We start from the raw sequence: 16,456 nt of genomic DNA on the forward strand, positions 1-16,456 counted from the left end.
ACGGGGACACTCCGACCCATGGGGATCCTGCACTTTTGATATGGTGACAACTTTAATGGGGGTTCCCTCAGTCTCTCAAACCTGTGGCTGGGGATCAGGAGCTACTTTAACTGCTGGATAAAGCTGTCAGCTGCCTTGAACAGAGAAGGGGACAAGGAATGAGTGTTGGGACTAAGTGGGAGAGCTGCAGTGTTGGTCAAAGGGAAGGAAAAAGCAGCTCCCAGAACAGAGGCTTGGACCTTCAAACAAGATTTGCAGAGCAAACCAGAGCAAGAAATGAGAATAGGGATATCCCAGTGCCCGGGCTGAGCTGGTGGGCCAGGGACTCGCAGCGGGTGCTCAGAGGAGAGGGTTTGTGCAGTAGGGCGGAGGGGGAAACTGGGCGGAACCTAGAAGCAGCTCCCCCTCTGGCCCTCTGCCCAGCCTTTCAGTGGGAGAGGCCAGAACAAAGCTGAGGGCCCTGGTAGGTGCGCTCTCTCCTGATGAGTCAGGACAGCCTGGCTGGCCACAGGGATTCTGTCCCAGAGGGTGGGGGTCCACTCTCGCTCAGGGACACTCACGTGGCTCTGGCTCGCAAACAGGTGCTTGGGGGCGGCCTGAGCTCGGGTGCTGCGCAGGTACTGGCTCCAGCTGAACTCCTCCTCCTTGTAACCTGGGCCCCTCAGGGGGGAAGAAGAGAGTGCCGTGCAGACAGGGGCTGGGCCGCAGCAAGGGCGCCCCACACTGAAGCCCCAGAATCGGGAAGGCCCAAGGACCTCCCAACCCTCAAGCGCCTGCCCAAGGAAACCCTGCTGAGGTGGGACATGACCTGGGTAGAAACCCAAAGCGAAAGGGCAAAGCAGAAGCCCTGGGGCCTAGTCACAGCAGGATTCGATGAAGAGAGGCTAGCGGTGGAACAGGGAATAAGGAAGGGGGACCCCCGGGGAAGAAGGGAAGGTCGCTGTGAGTAATCCAGCTAGGCCTTACCTTTGGGGGGCTGCAGCTTGTGCCCAGTCTTCTCAAACCAGCCAGCGGGGTGAATGTCAGGGGAGTTGGCATTGATCCAGAAGTCATGGCACTCGGAATACCCATCAAAGTGCAGACGTAGGCGGTAGCCACACACCTAGCCCCGTGACGGAGAATCACAGGGACTCGGGCGCCAGCAGGCACCCCCTCCCTCTCCCTCACCTCTCCTGGCCCAGCCTGGTGGTTTCGAGGGTCTCGAATGCTAGCAGGATCCCCAGCCCACCACTCTTCCCCCCATCCTGAACCTGGCCCCGTGCTCTCCCATCCCTCGTTGAGGACAGAGCGTGTACTCGCGAGCCCTGAGTTCTGGGTGTGAGACAGGTGGAATCTATGACATCTTCCTGCCCTTTTGAGCCCTGGACAGAACCCCAAGGGCACCTACCAAGGCTCAGGCTTGTTCAGGGCCCCTGATGGCCTTCCCTTCTGCCACCGTCTCTCACTGCTTTCCACTCACACACTGCTCTGACTTCACCAAGCTGATGGCAGCTCTCAGAACTTGGCACCCTGTTCCATGCCCCAGTACTTTTGCTCGTTTTGCTTCTTCTGCCTGGAACACCCGACTTGTTCACAACTTATCCCTCAAGGCTCGGCAGGAGGACTATCTGTGAAGCTCCTTCTGCCCCCTCGGTGCTGCCCTCCTCAACACCTGTTGGCCACCCCCTGCCCCCCTCCGTGGCATGTCGCTGATGTGTTCATCTCACTGATTCCCATGCTGTGAGCTCCTACAGGACAAGACCTTGGTTGGACGCACACCAACATCCCTGCCCTCAGGATCTCTCCTCCTCGGGCTCCCCCAGCACTGAGGGATACACCATTCAGTAATGTCACCACACCCAGCACTTTGGTGTTTGTTCCATTTTTTAGCTTTCTGTGTGTTCCACCATAAGCCCCTACAGACTGTGCGCTTTCTGAGGGCAGGGCAGCGTCTCCCTCATCTAAACCAGGCCCTCCATGCCCCCAGCAGTCCCCGTCAGTCTACCGAAAGAGACATCGCCAGAATGTGGGTGCAAGCCTCAGCTCACCTCGGCCACGGTGAGGATGAAGTACATGGACGGGTGTTGAGGGTCGATGCCTTCCAACTTCATGCCCGGTCTGAAGCCATTCTTATTATGAGTGACTGCCTGGTACTGTCAACGCACAGATTGGGGAGGACCCAGCCTCCATCCAGTCTTATCCTTGCCTAGTGGGCTTGGGGTGAAGGAGCTGCCTTTAGGCCCCACCCGCCTCGTATTACCAAAAGGGTAACTTATTTGGGGATCTTCAGTGCAGGGATTCAGAGCAGGACAGACTAGCTCCCAGGTCCTCTGAAAAATGTGGGCTAAGTCAGGGCTGGACTTAAGGGCTCCCCCTTATCCAGGCCATGGGAAGATCAGCGTACAGAACCGAGGAGAAGGTACCGGGATTCAAAAGTCCACAGGTGCCGTGATGGGTGAGCCTGGGTCCCACCTCTCTACTTCCTCCTACCCTGAAAGCCTCTCAAGGTGAGCCCTTTCCTACTCTGGGACCCTAACCAGCCTCTCCCCCTTCCATTCTGCCAGTGTTTTGAGGGCTATCAGACACACAATACACCAGAAGGCCTGAGTTTGGTGGTGAGTTCCTGGACTGGGCATACAAGCTCTTCCCAGGTAGAAATTGTCTGACTCACGTCCTGGAAGAGGCTGACAGGGGCAGTCACAGCCTTCTGCTCCTCGAGGTAGGACTCCCATGACCAGCCTTCCTTCTTCTCCCCTGATGCTGTGGACAGGAGACAGACAGACTGACCCCTGGGCTGCTCCCGACAGGCTATTCTTCTCAGTTTCCCCCAACTCAACTCTACTTTACCTGCAAAACAAACCCTTGTCTATGATTGCGTGCCGCCCTCCGGGCCCTCCCAGCCATGATGGCACCAGACACAGGGGCTCAGACCTCAGGCGAGCCTCGTTCTCCGGCGGGGCTACGCCAAATTCCATCCGCCCTCATCCCCAGGCCAACCGGCAAAAGTACTCTGGACTGCAGAGTATGTAAGTGAGGTTACAAAGTCTCAGCCACAGAGGGACCCTGTTCTCTGACAAAGCTGAGTAACAAGCTCTGAGCCAGAGGACTTCATCACAGTGCCACCTAAGCTCACGGAAAAGAAAGAGAAAATGTAGAAGGAGGAAGAAAGAAAGGAGCGAGATCACAAAGAAATAAGAAACTCTCGTTTTTCAATTCTTCCACTGAACACACAGAGGTACACACAGAGACACAAATACATATATGTGTGCTTGGTGTGCCCACAGAACAGAGACAGATTCTATGGCCCTCCCAGACATACACATGCCACGTGACACGCGCGCACACACACACGCACTGTGGTCAGGGCCTGCCTACAGCCCTCGGAGTCTCCAGGTCCTGGGGAGGGGGAGACAAATTCCCCTGCAGGAACTTCAGGTTAGCCTGCAATGGAGACCCGGCCTCCAGCACAGACGAGAAACATCATTTAAAGGCCAGAATAGCTGGCAACGTATAAGGTAGGCTCACAAAGTCAGCCTGGGCTGCCTTCAACTGATGGCCACAGACAATGAAAAGAGGCAACTACTTGCAAAAATCAATTCATATCCCTTGGGTAAATAGCTCCAGCTTCTTCTAGTAACTTCTATGCCCCCATTTTTGTCATCTGCAATATGCAGACAACTTCATCTACCACAGGGAGTCGTTTGGAGGAGCAAATGAGATGCTATGAGTAAAAGATCCTCATGAAATGCAAAGTGGTGGTCTTGAGTAAGTCTGTCTTTTTTAAAAAATTTTTTATTGTTATGTTAATCACTATATATTACATCATTAGTTCTTGATGTAGTGTTCCATGATTCATTGTTTGTGCATAACACCCAGTGCTCCACGCAGAATGTGCCCTCCTTAATACCCATCACCAGGCTAACCCATCCCCCCACCCCACCCCCTCTAGAACCCTCAGTTTGTTTTTCAGAGTTGAGTAAGTCTGTCTTATCTGGATTCTAGCTCTGCCATGCTCTGGTTCACTTGGCTACTGCCCTGGGTCATTCAGATGTGGAGTGCTTTGTCACTCATGAAGAAGCTTTTTTCTTTAGTTGGAACCTAAGTGGCTAGAAGCACCTCCCTAGGAGCTGCCTAAGTTCCCTGGTCACTGTACTGAGCCTGACCCAGCTGGGCCAAAGCAAGGATTTTCTTCATCAACTGATCCACCAAGCCATCAGACTCTCTCAGAGACCTACACGGACAAACCAGCCTAGAGCACATCCTCTGTCCTGAGTGAAATCTGGATTGTCCCTAGAACATATCACCTACAGTGTTCCCTCAAGAAACCCCCGGTTCTCCCATTCGGCCTTCCTCCAGGCTTACTGAGCACGCCAGGGGAGAGAGTAGGCTTCGGGACGCCAGGCCTGGCATTGTCTCTCTGTCTGTTGCCACTGCAGTTGCACAGCATCCTGTATAATACCTCTCCACTTTTTCCAAATCACCACTACTATCACCAGCCCTTCAAAACACCCACCCCTTTCTCTCTAGATGACATCCTTCTGTCCTCACTCTTCCTGAACAGTACCATGAGCCCCTTGTCAGTTTCTCACTAAAGGCACCTCTGCCCCTCCTTGGTCCTAACTACCAAGTTCACCTCCCATCGGCCCTACCCCGAAGTGACCACGTCCTAAGACCCCCGTGCCACAGCAGAGACCTCTGACTTCATCTTCTGTCCCTTACCCTCCCAACCCCCAACGTTGCTACTTGCCTCCCTGAGCCTTTAATTATCTGGATTCTCTCACTAGCCATGATGCATAACAAGTATACAGACTTCACAGTTTGTCATCACACACCACTTCCATTTACCTTAACTGTTCCTTTACCATTGAGTGGTACTTTCTGTGTGCCAAGGCTGGTGCCAGAAACTGGGGGTACAGGGATGCCTCAGAGACTTCACATACATGGTCCCCTTTAATCCTCACATAATGTCTTGAGGAGATAGGTAGGATTCACAGTAATCCTTTTCACAGATGAGAAAAGAGGTTAAACGGAATCCACTGGAAAGGGGCTTAACTATGCAACCTTTCAGTCATGATTAGACCTTCCCTCCCTGACCAAGCCCCCAGCCTTCTCCAGTTTCCTGCATCCATTTTCCACAGTGAACAGTGGGCTGAACTGTTAGATACATCCTCCAGACCAAATAAGTCCCAAAGCCCCTGGGGATGGTTTTACTCTTTGTGTGCTGTACACAGATGCCCAGCCGAGAGGGTGAATGTGGGCTGAAATCCAGCCGGGGCTCCTTGCTGCGCCATGTGGCTGAGTCTATTCAGGTTGCCTTTTTCTAACTGGGTCTGCTCAGAAAGGGCGCCTTTTTTACAATGTGTCCCAAGGTATGGTAGAGACTCGCTATGGTACTGATCCTCTCTTGACTTCCAGAAATGCTCCTTTGCCTATTCCTGCTTCCTTAAACTTCACGCTCTTGGCTAGCACCTTCTTCAGCTAGCTCAGGTTGTCCAAAACCAAACTCGCACCTTCTCTGCCGAAGCTTGTGGCCTTCCCGGTGTAGTCTAGTTCAGTCCATGGTACCAGCACCCATTCAACCAGCCACATAAGCCAGGAACTTGGGAGGGATCCTTTCGGTCTCTTTTTCACCCCCAGGGTCCTTCAGGCCCTGAGTCCTGCCGACTCCAACTCCTAGCTGGCTCTCGAATCTATCCCCACCCCTCATGCTCACTGTTCGTCTTGCTTTGCGCCTGGTCCAAGAGCCTCTGGATTGCTCTCTCTGCCTCAGATTCAGTCTATCAGCAGAATAGCTCCAAAATAAAACTGGTTTATTTCTTTGCTTTAAAGTCCACAATGGCTTCTGCTTTACAACCAAAAAGTCCAAAACTCCAAACACCTTTCTGCAGCACACAAAGCTCTCCGTGAATTAGCCTGATTGTGCCTTTCCACGCCCCTGTGTGCTTCTGCGCCTGTGCACATCCCAATCCCCCTGCCTCATCGGTCCTGCCCCACCCTGTTCCATCCTCCTATCTTCTCATCCTTCAAGATCCAGCCATAGCTCTGGCACCTAGCACAGGGTTTTACACAGAAAGATGATCACCAAATGTTTATTAAATGAATGATGAGAAGGATGGATATATGCATACATGGATGTATGGATGATTGAATATATGGATGCATGGATATATGAATACATAGATGTATGGATGCATGGATGCTTGGATGCATGGATGTATGAATGCATAAATGTATGAATGTATGGATGCATGGATGCTTGGATGCATGGATGTATGAATGCATGGATGTAYGAATGTATAGGGGATGCATGGATGCACGGATGCTTGGATGCATGGATGTATGGATGACTGAATATATGGATGCATGGATATATGGATACATAGATGTATGGATGCATGGATGCTTGGATGCATGGATGTATGAATGCATGAACGTATGGATGCATGAATATATGGATGCATGGATGCTTGGATGCATGGATGTATGAATGCATGAACGTATGGATGCATGGATGTATAGATGCATGAACGTATGGATGCATGGATGCATGGATGTATAGATGCATGAACGTATGGATGCATGGATGTATGGATGCATGGATATATGGATGCATGGATGTATAGATGCTTGGATGCATGGATGTATGGATGCATGGATGCTTGGATACTTGGATGCATGGATGTATGGATGCTTGGATGCATGGATATATGGATGCATGGATACTTGGATGCATGAATATATGATGCATGAATACATGGATACTTGGATGCATAGATGCTTGGATGCAGGAATGTATGGATGCGTGGATGCTTGGATGTATGGATGTATGGAAGCATGGATGCTTGGATGCATGGATGTATGGATGCATTGATGGAATGTCACCCCATCTACCCCATGAAGTCTTCCTTGACTACATGAGGCAGTTTGTTCTGTGACGGTCCTTCCTACCTACATACCTCAAACACAACACTTACTCTACCATTGCATTATAACTACTTGTTCATAAATCTTTCCCTAACATTGGACTATGAGCTCTCTAAGGGCTAATATTGTGTTTTCCTTAGTCCGAACTCTTATATCTCAATAAGGCTGGGAAAAAAAGAAACAGAGAAGGCATACATAGTAATAAGAGAAATAAAAAAGGGGATATCACCCCATATCCTGCAGACTTTAAAAGATAAGGGGGTATTATGAACAACCTTACATGCTTCTGACACATTTCCTTCTGAATCACCCAGTCTCAAGCCTATCTCTGTGCACTAGTGAAGTTGTTCTCGAGTCACCAGGGCCACAGTCCAATGACCTTTCCCATTCCTCAACTCTCTTGATCTCCACGTGCTACCAACCCTTCTTCCATCTGAGCGTTTCCTTCTTGCTGTGCTCTCTTAGATGTATCTTCCTCCACTTCTCTTGCCATCAGAGGTTCTTCTTTCTCCCACCCCAACCCTGCTCCTCAATGGTGGACCCCTAGAAATACAGTAATTCCCTTCCATTTTTTCTCTTTCTGTTCACTCTCTTAGGAAGCTTCTTCAGCACTGCTTCAGTCGTTTAAGCAGAGAGAATTTGTTGGGGCACCTGAGTGGCTCAGTTGGTTGAGCGACTGCCTTCGGCTCAGGTCATGATCCTGGGGTCCTGGGATCGAGTCCTACATCGGGCTCCCGGCTCAGTGGGCAGTCTGCTTCTCCCTCTGACCCTACCCCCTCTCTCATGCTCTCTCTCTCTCTCTCAAATAAATAAATAAAATCTTAAAAAAAAAAAGTAGAGAGAATTTGGAAATTAATGGTTCTAGCCAGACTTTTCACTGGGAACACAAAACTGAAGAGGCTGGGCTCCATAACGCTATGGTCTACTCTTTACCTGGCTTTTGGTTTCTAGTAAGTATAAATGGACCTTTTTGGAAACCTAATGAAAACCATGGACCATCTCCCCAGAAAAATAAATAATTCACAGAATTTTGCATGTAAATTTAGACTAGGGACCTCAGTTAAGAAGGCATTGCTAAGACTGTTGAATCACAGATCTGTACTTCTGAAACAAATAATGCAAGATATGTTAAGAAAAAAGAAAAAGAAGATAGGAGGGGAAGAATGAAGGGGAGTAAGTCGGAGGGGGAGACGAACCATGAGAGATGATGGACTCTGAAAAACAGACTGAGGGTTCTAGAGGGGAGGAGGGTGGGGGGATGGGTTAGCCTGGTGATGGGTATTAAGGAGGGCACATTCTGCGTGGAGCACTGGGTGTTATGCACAAACAATGAATCATGGAACACTACATCAAGAACTAATGATGTAATGTATGGTGATTAACATAACAATAAAAAATTAAAATAAAAAGAAGGCATTGCTAGAAGAGTCATACTGATTAATGACTTGTACTGAATCACATGTTCATTCTCAATTTGTTCCCCAACTCCACATAGCATTCCTTGTATGTTGATGTAAAATATGTTTCTTATATGTCATTAAAAAATGGCATGGCTCTGAATAAATATTTCTCCAAAGAAAATATAAAAATGGCCAATAAGCACATGAAAAGATGCTCACCATCATTAGCCATCAGGGAAATGCAAATCAAAACTACAATGTGCTACCACTTCACACCCACTAGGATGGCTATAATAAAAAAAGACAACAGCAAGCATTGATGAGGATGTGAAAAAACTGGAACCCTCATATGCTGCTGGGGGAAGAGAAAATGGTACAGTCCCTTTGGAAAACAGCCTAGCAGTTCCTTAAAAGGCTAAACATAGAGTTACCATATGACCCGGCAATTCACTCCTGGGTACACACCCAAGAAAAATGAAAACATATCCACACAAAAACTTGTATACAGATATTCATATCAGCATTACTCATGATAGCCCTGAAATGGAGGCAACCCATATACCCATCGATTGATAAAGTGTGATACATTCACACAATGGGCTCATTCAGCAGTAAAAAGGAATGAGATACTGATGCATGCTACAAAGTGGATAAACCTTTAAAACACTGTGCTAAGTGAAAGAAGCCAGTCACACAGGGCCATGTATTATATGATCCCATTTATGTGAAATAACCAGAATAGGCAAATCCATATCCAGAGAAAATAAACTTGGGGTTGCCTAGGACTACAGGAGGTGGGTGGTTTGGGGGGAATGACAGCTCATGGGTACAGGGCTTCTTTTTGGAATGATGAAAATGCTTTAAAATTGATTGTGGTGATGGTTGCACAAATCCGTGAATACACTAAAAACCACTGAATTGTACAAGTCAATGGGTGAATAACATGGTATGTGAATTCCATCTCAATAAAGCTGTTAAACACTACTTCGTAAAAATATGTATGAGGCACTAACTGCAAAAAATGGATAAAGTGGACACCATCAAAATGAAAACATTCTACTACTCAAAAAACATCACTTAGAAAGGAAAAAGCAAGCCACAGACTGGGAAAAAATATTTGTAACATATACATCTGACAAAGGACTTATATTCAGAATATATAAAAAATTAATAGTAAGAAGATAAACAACCTAATTAAGAATGGGTAAAAATGTGGGGCGCCTGGGTGGCTCAGTCAGGTAAGCAACGAACTCTTGATTTCAGCTCAGGTCATGATCTCAGAGTTGTGAGATCGAGCCCAGCATTGGGCTCTGTGCTCAGCAGGGAGTCTGCCTGAGATTCTCTCTTGCCCTCTCCCTCTGTCCCTCCCACTCTCTAAAATAAATCAATAAATCTTAAAAAAAAAAAAAAGGGCAAAAACGTATGTCTATGGTAACTACAGGGAGACAGAACAGGATGCTTGGAGGACTGCTGCTCTGAATCTGAAAAGGCTGTCACAAGCTGACCCTGAAGAACGCCACCAGAGATACCTAATCTGGATGTGGGCAGACTGACAGGTGACATGAGAATATCAGAATAGCTATTACTGATTACATATATTGTGAAGACTTTTACCACGGTGTTTTAAAAAAGATTCCTCACACGAAGTGGCTGTTGAAAAGATAAAGTGGATACATGAAAGAGAGAGAGTGCCTGAGTACATACACGAGTTACACGGCTCTAACTCATAAACTACTGGAACATTCTGTCAGGACCAGACACATCAGGCCTGTACAACATGAACCCAATAGCTGGCCATCCAACTGCCAGAGTGTAAACATAATACGGATTCTCCATACCACAGGACACTCAAAAAACCCTGCCAAGCCCACCCCCTCACGCCAGATTCTTCTGCCAAAAGACCCCAAAAACAAGTGGAAAAAAACTTAGCCATAAATGCAAACTTCTGCCAACCGAGACAGTATCTTCCCTTGAAAAAAGGAGAAAAAGCACAAGGAGGAAAATATCCAGAAATCAATGCCACACCAATGTTTACCGTTGAGAGGGCAAGAGGTATAAATCAAAAGATAATTCTGTACTGCTCAACAGGACCCAGCTAGAAGAATGCTGATCCATGAATGTATTTCCCTAAGTAAGACAGAGCAGTTGAGCCACTGTCTTGGGTGGTTGGACACTGTCTCCTTCCTCTATGTAAGATTTAAGAGGCCATAAATCAATGAGAGCTATGCTTTTGGCTTCTGATGTGAGAGACAGCAGTGAAAATCTGGTTTGGTTGCAATGGGCAGAATTTCGAACGGGCACTACAGAGTTTGGAGCCCAGGACACAGACTGGGTTCCTCTGGCCGGCACTGGATCCATCAAGGCAGAATGTCCTAAGAACTCACTTCACCCTCTGGCTCTCTCTGAGACAGAAAAGACAGTAACTCAGGCAACTGAGCCATGGTCTGAGAGGAATCACCAACACACAACTCATGCATTCACGTACAGAGCAAACATTGATTGGGAGTCTACTCAACACCAGTCGCTGAGATGAGCACCAGCAATACAATGATTAATAAAATAAATTCAGTTCTGAGGGAGGAAGATAGAATTCAACAAGCTGTTATGCAGGACCTAGGTGATTACAAGTGTGATAAATGTTACTCAGCTCCTGCTGACTGTTGTCACATGGGAGTGGAGATGGCCCGAGGGCCAGAGCTGACTCTGAATGGCCTTTGTTCCCTTTTTTTTTAAGAACCAAAAGGCCAGAATGGGAGCTCCAATAGCAAGGTCAGACCAATGGCCCCTACAAACTTGCTCACACCACCAAAGGGAAGCAATGCCACGTGATGCCATTAAAAGCTGTTTAAGTCTTTGGTTTCCGAGCCTGGCAGTGAGGCCTATTCACACTGGATAATAGAGGATAAAACAAACACACGATATAATCCCTCTCCAAACACACGTACACTAATGCATGAGCCAGAAACGTTGTCTCTCTCGCACTTTCTCTCTCCCTCACACATGCACTACTTTATACTCATCTATGTACGTACCACACACCATCACATGCGTGACACATACTCCCAGCCTCACACCTCCAGAGGTGTGTACACACATCACATCAACAGACCCACAGACACACACACACACAGAGGCCCCCATACCAGGCTGGCTGTTCCACTCCTCACTTTCTGGGGTGCGAGCAGTGGGTTGGCCCTCTGGATCCTTTCCTTCTTCTTGCTTCTCCTGTGGAAGGCAAGCCTGATTCCTGTCCTCATGGGTTGGGGTGAAGCCCCAGCCTCTATTCCAGGCCCCTGCCTGGCTCTCTGGTCACACGGTATTCTGCCCCAAACAAGGGGAATTTCTTCTAGGCTACCGGCAGGCACAAAGCTCCAGCGGGGCAACCCCCGACCACGTGGACACAAACTCCCGTGAGCATACAGCCCCTAGTTTCACAGTCTGACTACAATCCTCCTCATTCCTCAGATCTGCTGTGTGTTGATTTTACTTGCCCACTGGAGCTTTCATGCTGTCTCTTCCAGCTTCTCTGCCTTCGGCCTCCTGACGGGGCTCCAGTGATGGAGCTTTTCATCTGCTACTCATCTACTTGGGTGCTGGTGTATGTGAATGTGACTTAGCCCTGACACTAGACTGAGATGGAAGCCCCAGAAAAGCAGGAGGGTGACTTAATCATTTTCTTCTAACTCAGTACAGGACCTGAGTCAAAATGGGACCCCAAAATACGATGAGTGAGTCATCATGTGTCTTCTCTGGCCCAGCCCCACAGCCTGGATTAATGGAGAGGATAGTGGTTATTGACAGGTAGCCTCTAGCCTCCCCTTCCTCTCCCCACTGCCCTCTTCCTACCAAGGCCTCAGGCTCTGACTCCTCCTCCGACGGGCTGTGGTATTCCCTGCGCTTCCTCTTCTTCATGGGTTTGAGAAGCTCAGAAGTGCTGGTGCAGGAGTTCTGGCCTGAGGAGTTCTCCACTATGACTGACCTGAAGGACAGATGGCCTGAGAGAAAGAACCACCCACCCTACACCACCCAGTCCCTCTCCTAAGCCCTGAGCAGGAATGGAGAATGGGGCCCCCAAGGCAGAGCAAGTGGGGCTGCAATCCCCTCCCCCTTACCGCTCTTGGAACAGTGGCGGGCAGTCATCATTGGAGGAACCAGCAGCATCTGGACCCGCGCTTTGCTGAGGTCCACACTCCTGGCACTGACAAGTGCCATCATCTTCTGGGGGATCCTGGGGGGGATCTTCTGGAGGATCCTGGGGGAGGTCCGCTGTGGGGGCCAGAGGGGCCTCAGGCCTCCCATCCATCACAGCGACACTCAGGCTCCGCCCGCCTCAGAGCCCACGCCCCCTCTGGCTCCCCTGGACAGGCCCCCAACAGTCTTCTCTATCTTAGGACCAACCCCCGGGCGCACCCGCAGAACCCAGGCCACCCACTCCATCCTCCTCCACCCCCACAATGGAGATTCCTCAGGGAGCTCGGGCCTCGACCCGCCCGGGCAGAGCCCCAGCCTGGGGACTGGTGGGTCCTACCCGGCTGTTGGGTGCCCGCATCGCCACCTCCCGCCGGGGCCTCGCCATCTTCATATTCGGCCACACCTTCGGGCCGTAGCTCGGGGCTCGGGGGCTGCTCCGCTCCTACCATGTTCAGCGGTGCGTACTCGCTTATCCGGAACTGGAGCGTGGGAGGGTCTGAGGACTGGACTCCTGTACCCCCTCGACCCGCCTCTGATCGGCAAGGTCCCCTCCCGCCGCCTTACTCCGCAAGGCTCTGCTCTGGGTGCCTCCCTCCAAGCCACGCCCCTAGCAGCCCACCAGACCCCGAGCGCCTCCACCCAAGCCATGCCCCTGGAGTCCCTCACTCAAAGCCGCACACCAGAACCCTCCATCCCGAGCCCCTTCCCCCTCCTTCGCCTCGGGCCCCTCCTCCGGCCCGCTGGCCCCGCCCCACAGGTGGGGCTCGTAGGGCCCCCGCCAATCCCCACAGACACTGACCCGCAGGCCGCTCCCAGGAGGCGGGGCCGCAGCCTCGGTCCACTCCAGGAGCCCCACGGTGGTGGCGCTGGAGCTGGCCGCAGGCCCCGCGCTTAACTGCGGCAGAACGGTGGCCGTGACGGGGACGCTGCCAGCCACTCGCTCCGGAGCGCCCACATGGATCGTCTCCCGCGGAAAACAGGAAACATCCAGGGCACTGCTGGGCAGGCCAAGGGTGGCCGAGCCGGCTGCGAACAAATACACAGATATGACACAGGTGAGCCTGGTGGCCCTGCCCCATGCATGTGTAGGCAGGTGAAAGTATGTTCTTTCCGGGATCCACAACTCCCCCCAGGCCCCTGGCTTGGCCCACCTGGGATGATGAAGGCAGTAGCGGGCAGGTGAGAGCTGGAACCTGGACTGTCTCTGGCCACCAGGTGCACGTTGACCTCTCCCGTGGAGGGCCCCTTCAGTGTCCTCAGCATCTCCATTTCGGCATTCCCCTCCATCCTGGTAGGCCTGCAAGCTGAACACGACCCCCAGGGAGATCAGGGAGGGAGCAGGCTTCTTTGAGGAGGAGCTCGTCACCCTCAGGCTGGCAACCTGCAGAGAAAAGCCTCAGTCCTGAGGAGAGCAGGGTGTCTTAGGAGACCAACATTAAGTCTGGCTCCTGGCTCTAACCAGGTCACCCAGGTGAGGGCTCTGGCCAGGCCCTGCATCTCCCCCAGACTCTGGAAGATGGGCATGCGTGAGGGTGCTTTGTAAACTGTGATGTATAGGTACACAACTGACTCTGGGGAGTAGGTCTCAGGTCAAGGTTCTGTCTGGCCAGCTGTCAGTGACAGAGCCCAGGCTATGTCCAAACTCCCCTCTTCTCAACCCCCACCTCCAGCCCCAGTAGAATCAATCTCTTCTTCCTGGGGGGATTTAGAGCCCTCAAGTACCCGGTTCGATCTCACTCATAAGGTCCATTTTCCTAGGAGGTGATCTTTCCCAATCACATTCTTATATTCTTATATGCCCCCTGCCCACAACCCTTCCAACCCCAAGCACAGAGTAAGCACTATTAACATCTGTTGAACAAATGCATACATGTGAAAAGCAAAGAGGTGTTGTTTGAGAACCCAGGCAGTGCATGACTTTTCTATATAATAAAGCAAGGGCAAAAAAGGTATTTAACAAAGAGGTGGTTGAACAAGTAAATATATGCGGGATGAAAAAGACCTAACAACATAACTATACTTAGGATCTATCATTTACTTAACTCCTAAAACGTACTGGCCACTGTTCTAGCGCCGGTCTTACCATCACTGTCCAGAATTTTCTGTGATGATGTAAATGTCTTATGCCTACATTGTCCAACACACTAGTAGCCACTAGCCACACGTGGTTACTGAACAACTGAAATGTGCCTAGTGTGAATGAAGAACTGAATTTTTAAATTTTTATTATTATTATTATTATTTAGAATTATTCACTTTGCAGTTTGTTCAGGTTTTTCTTTTCTTCAAGATTTTATTTATTTATTTGACCGAGAGAGACACAGCGAGAGAAGGAACACAAGCAGGGGGAGTGGGAGAGGGAGAAGCAGGCCTCCCGCGGAGCAGGGAGCCCGACGACGAGGGGCTTGATCTCAGGACTCTGGGATCATAACCTGAGCTGAAGGCAGACGCTTAACGACTGAGCCACCCGAGCACCCTAGAACTAAATTTTTTTAATCTTAAATTAAATAGTCACAGTGGCCATAGTTACTGTGTTGGGCAGCAAAACTTTACACATATTATAATTGGCCTGTCGGCTCTACTTGCAAAACACATCTCACAGTCTGACTTCTCTCCATCTCCTTGCTTCCCCGCGAGTCCCAACTGCCATCAGCTCTCCTTGGACTTCAGCAGCTGCCTCCTACCTCATCCCCCTTCCTCCTCTCTTGCCCCCTACAGTCTATTCTCCGGTAAGAGAAAGCTTTAAAAATGTAAGCCAAATCACATAATTTCCCTACCTAAAATCCTTCCCTTAGAATAAAATCAAAGTGCTTCCCCCTATAGAATGTGACCCGTCTTCCTCTCTGACATCCCCCACCACTCTTCGCCTGTTCCCCACCCCCACAAATACTGGTTTCCTTCTACTCACTGACAAATGTTCCCACCTTGGAGCCCTTGATCCTTGTTCTCCTCTCTGCTGAGAATGCACCTCCCTAAGCTCTCTGCTTGGCTGCCTGCTTCCCAGCCTCCAGGCCTCGGCTCAGTGGTCACCTCCTCAGAAGACATCTTTCATGGTCACTCGGTTTAAGCAGCAAACCCCTCACCCACACCACGAGCGCTCATCCCATTACTGTGTTTATTTCCTTTGCATCGTTCATTATAATCAATAATGATCTTCATTTACTTATTTGTGTGTGATCAGTCATCCCCATAGAAATAGAAGTTCCACGAAGGCAAAGACTTGTATCTGTCTCGTTCACTGCTATATAGCCAGCCCCTGGGGTAGTGCCTGCACACAGTAGCTGCTAAATAAATATGTGTTGAATTTCAGTAATTTCAACTTGTTAATAAAAAGCCCTGGATGTGTGATTGATACCTGGTTGCTCTAAGGAGTTGGCAGTCCTTGACAATGGCTTCTGGCATACAAGTTAAAGGAAAACATGGCCTCGGCTCAAGATAGGCTTAAGACAGTGTGAATCTCAGCTCCAGCACTTAAAACCTGTGACTCTGAGTAAGTAGCTTACCTGACTTGAGCCTCAGTTTCCTCGGGTGTAAAATAAATGCAGTAGTGATATCTACCTCAAAAGGGTGCTGGTGAAGATCACATGCGAAAAACGTGTGAAGTCTCAGTAGCAGCAGGCCTTCAACAAACACCAATCCACTCCCTTTTAACAGAAATTCCAGGGAGCTTGGTAGCTTCTGGCCAGGAACATGGAAGGTGCTTGCTAGCAAAGTCAGCTTGGAGGGGTTGCCGTCTCTCCCACCCTCCTCCTACCTGCTGTTCTTGTGCGCTCATTTATTTTCCAACTTTTCCTCCCTAAAACAGAGAGTCCATCCTCTCTATTATATAATCAGGTAGGTGAAGGCTAGATATATAACCTGATTAATGAAGGCAACATTCAAACCAAGGTGTGTTTCCCTTTGTTAAAATTATAAAATAGAATTCCCTGAATTTCAACTCTCATTATTTTGCTTTGCACAGC

General features: G+C 49.6%; 1 protein-coding gene across 10 annotated transcripts in view; it reads right to left on the reverse strand.

Annotated features, from left to right (window-relative positions):
* Positions 1–13,795, reverse strand: part of L3MBTL1 (L3MBTL histone methyl-lysine binding protein 1) — a 28,344-nt gene extending 14,549 nt beyond the window's left edge. For 9 of the 10 annotated variants that reach the window (XM_025875331.2, XM_073880407.1, XM_073880406.1 and 6 more), the window contains exons 1-10: positions 13,646–13,795; positions 13,294–13,520; positions 12,832–12,973; positions 12,416–12,569; positions 12,150–12,282; positions 11,447–11,528; positions 2,651–2,739; positions 2,028–2,132; positions 967–1,102; positions 561–652 (exon numbers count right to left, since the gene is read on the reverse strand). In XM_025875331.2, the coding sequence (XP_025731116.2) occupies positions 561–652; positions 967–1,102; positions 2,028–2,132; positions 2,651–2,739; positions 11,447–11,528; positions 12,150–12,282; positions 12,416–12,569; positions 12,832–12,973; positions 13,294–13,520; positions 13,646–13,781 (1,296 nt within the window). In that variant the 5' untranslated portion in view covers positions 13,782–13,795. The remainder of the gene's footprint in view (positions 1–560; positions 653–966; positions 1,103–2,027; positions 2,133–2,650; positions 2,740–11,446; positions 11,529–12,149; positions 12,283–12,415; positions 12,570–12,831; positions 12,974–13,293; positions 13,521–13,645) is intronic. The other variant, XM_073880405.1, reaches the window with a different exon arrangement.
* Positions 13,796–16,456: the final 2,661 nt, after the last annotated feature.

The sequence above is a fragment of the Callorhinus ursinus genome, unplaced genomic scaffold, assembly GCF_003265705.2.
Source record: "Callorhinus ursinus isolate GAN/ISIS: 27379988/994484 unplaced genomic scaffold, GSC_fseal_2.0 scaffold38, whole genome shotgun sequence".
In the NCBI taxonomy this organism is placed as follows: Eukaryota; Metazoa; Chordata; class Mammalia; order Carnivora; family Otariidae; genus Callorhinus; species Callorhinus ursinus.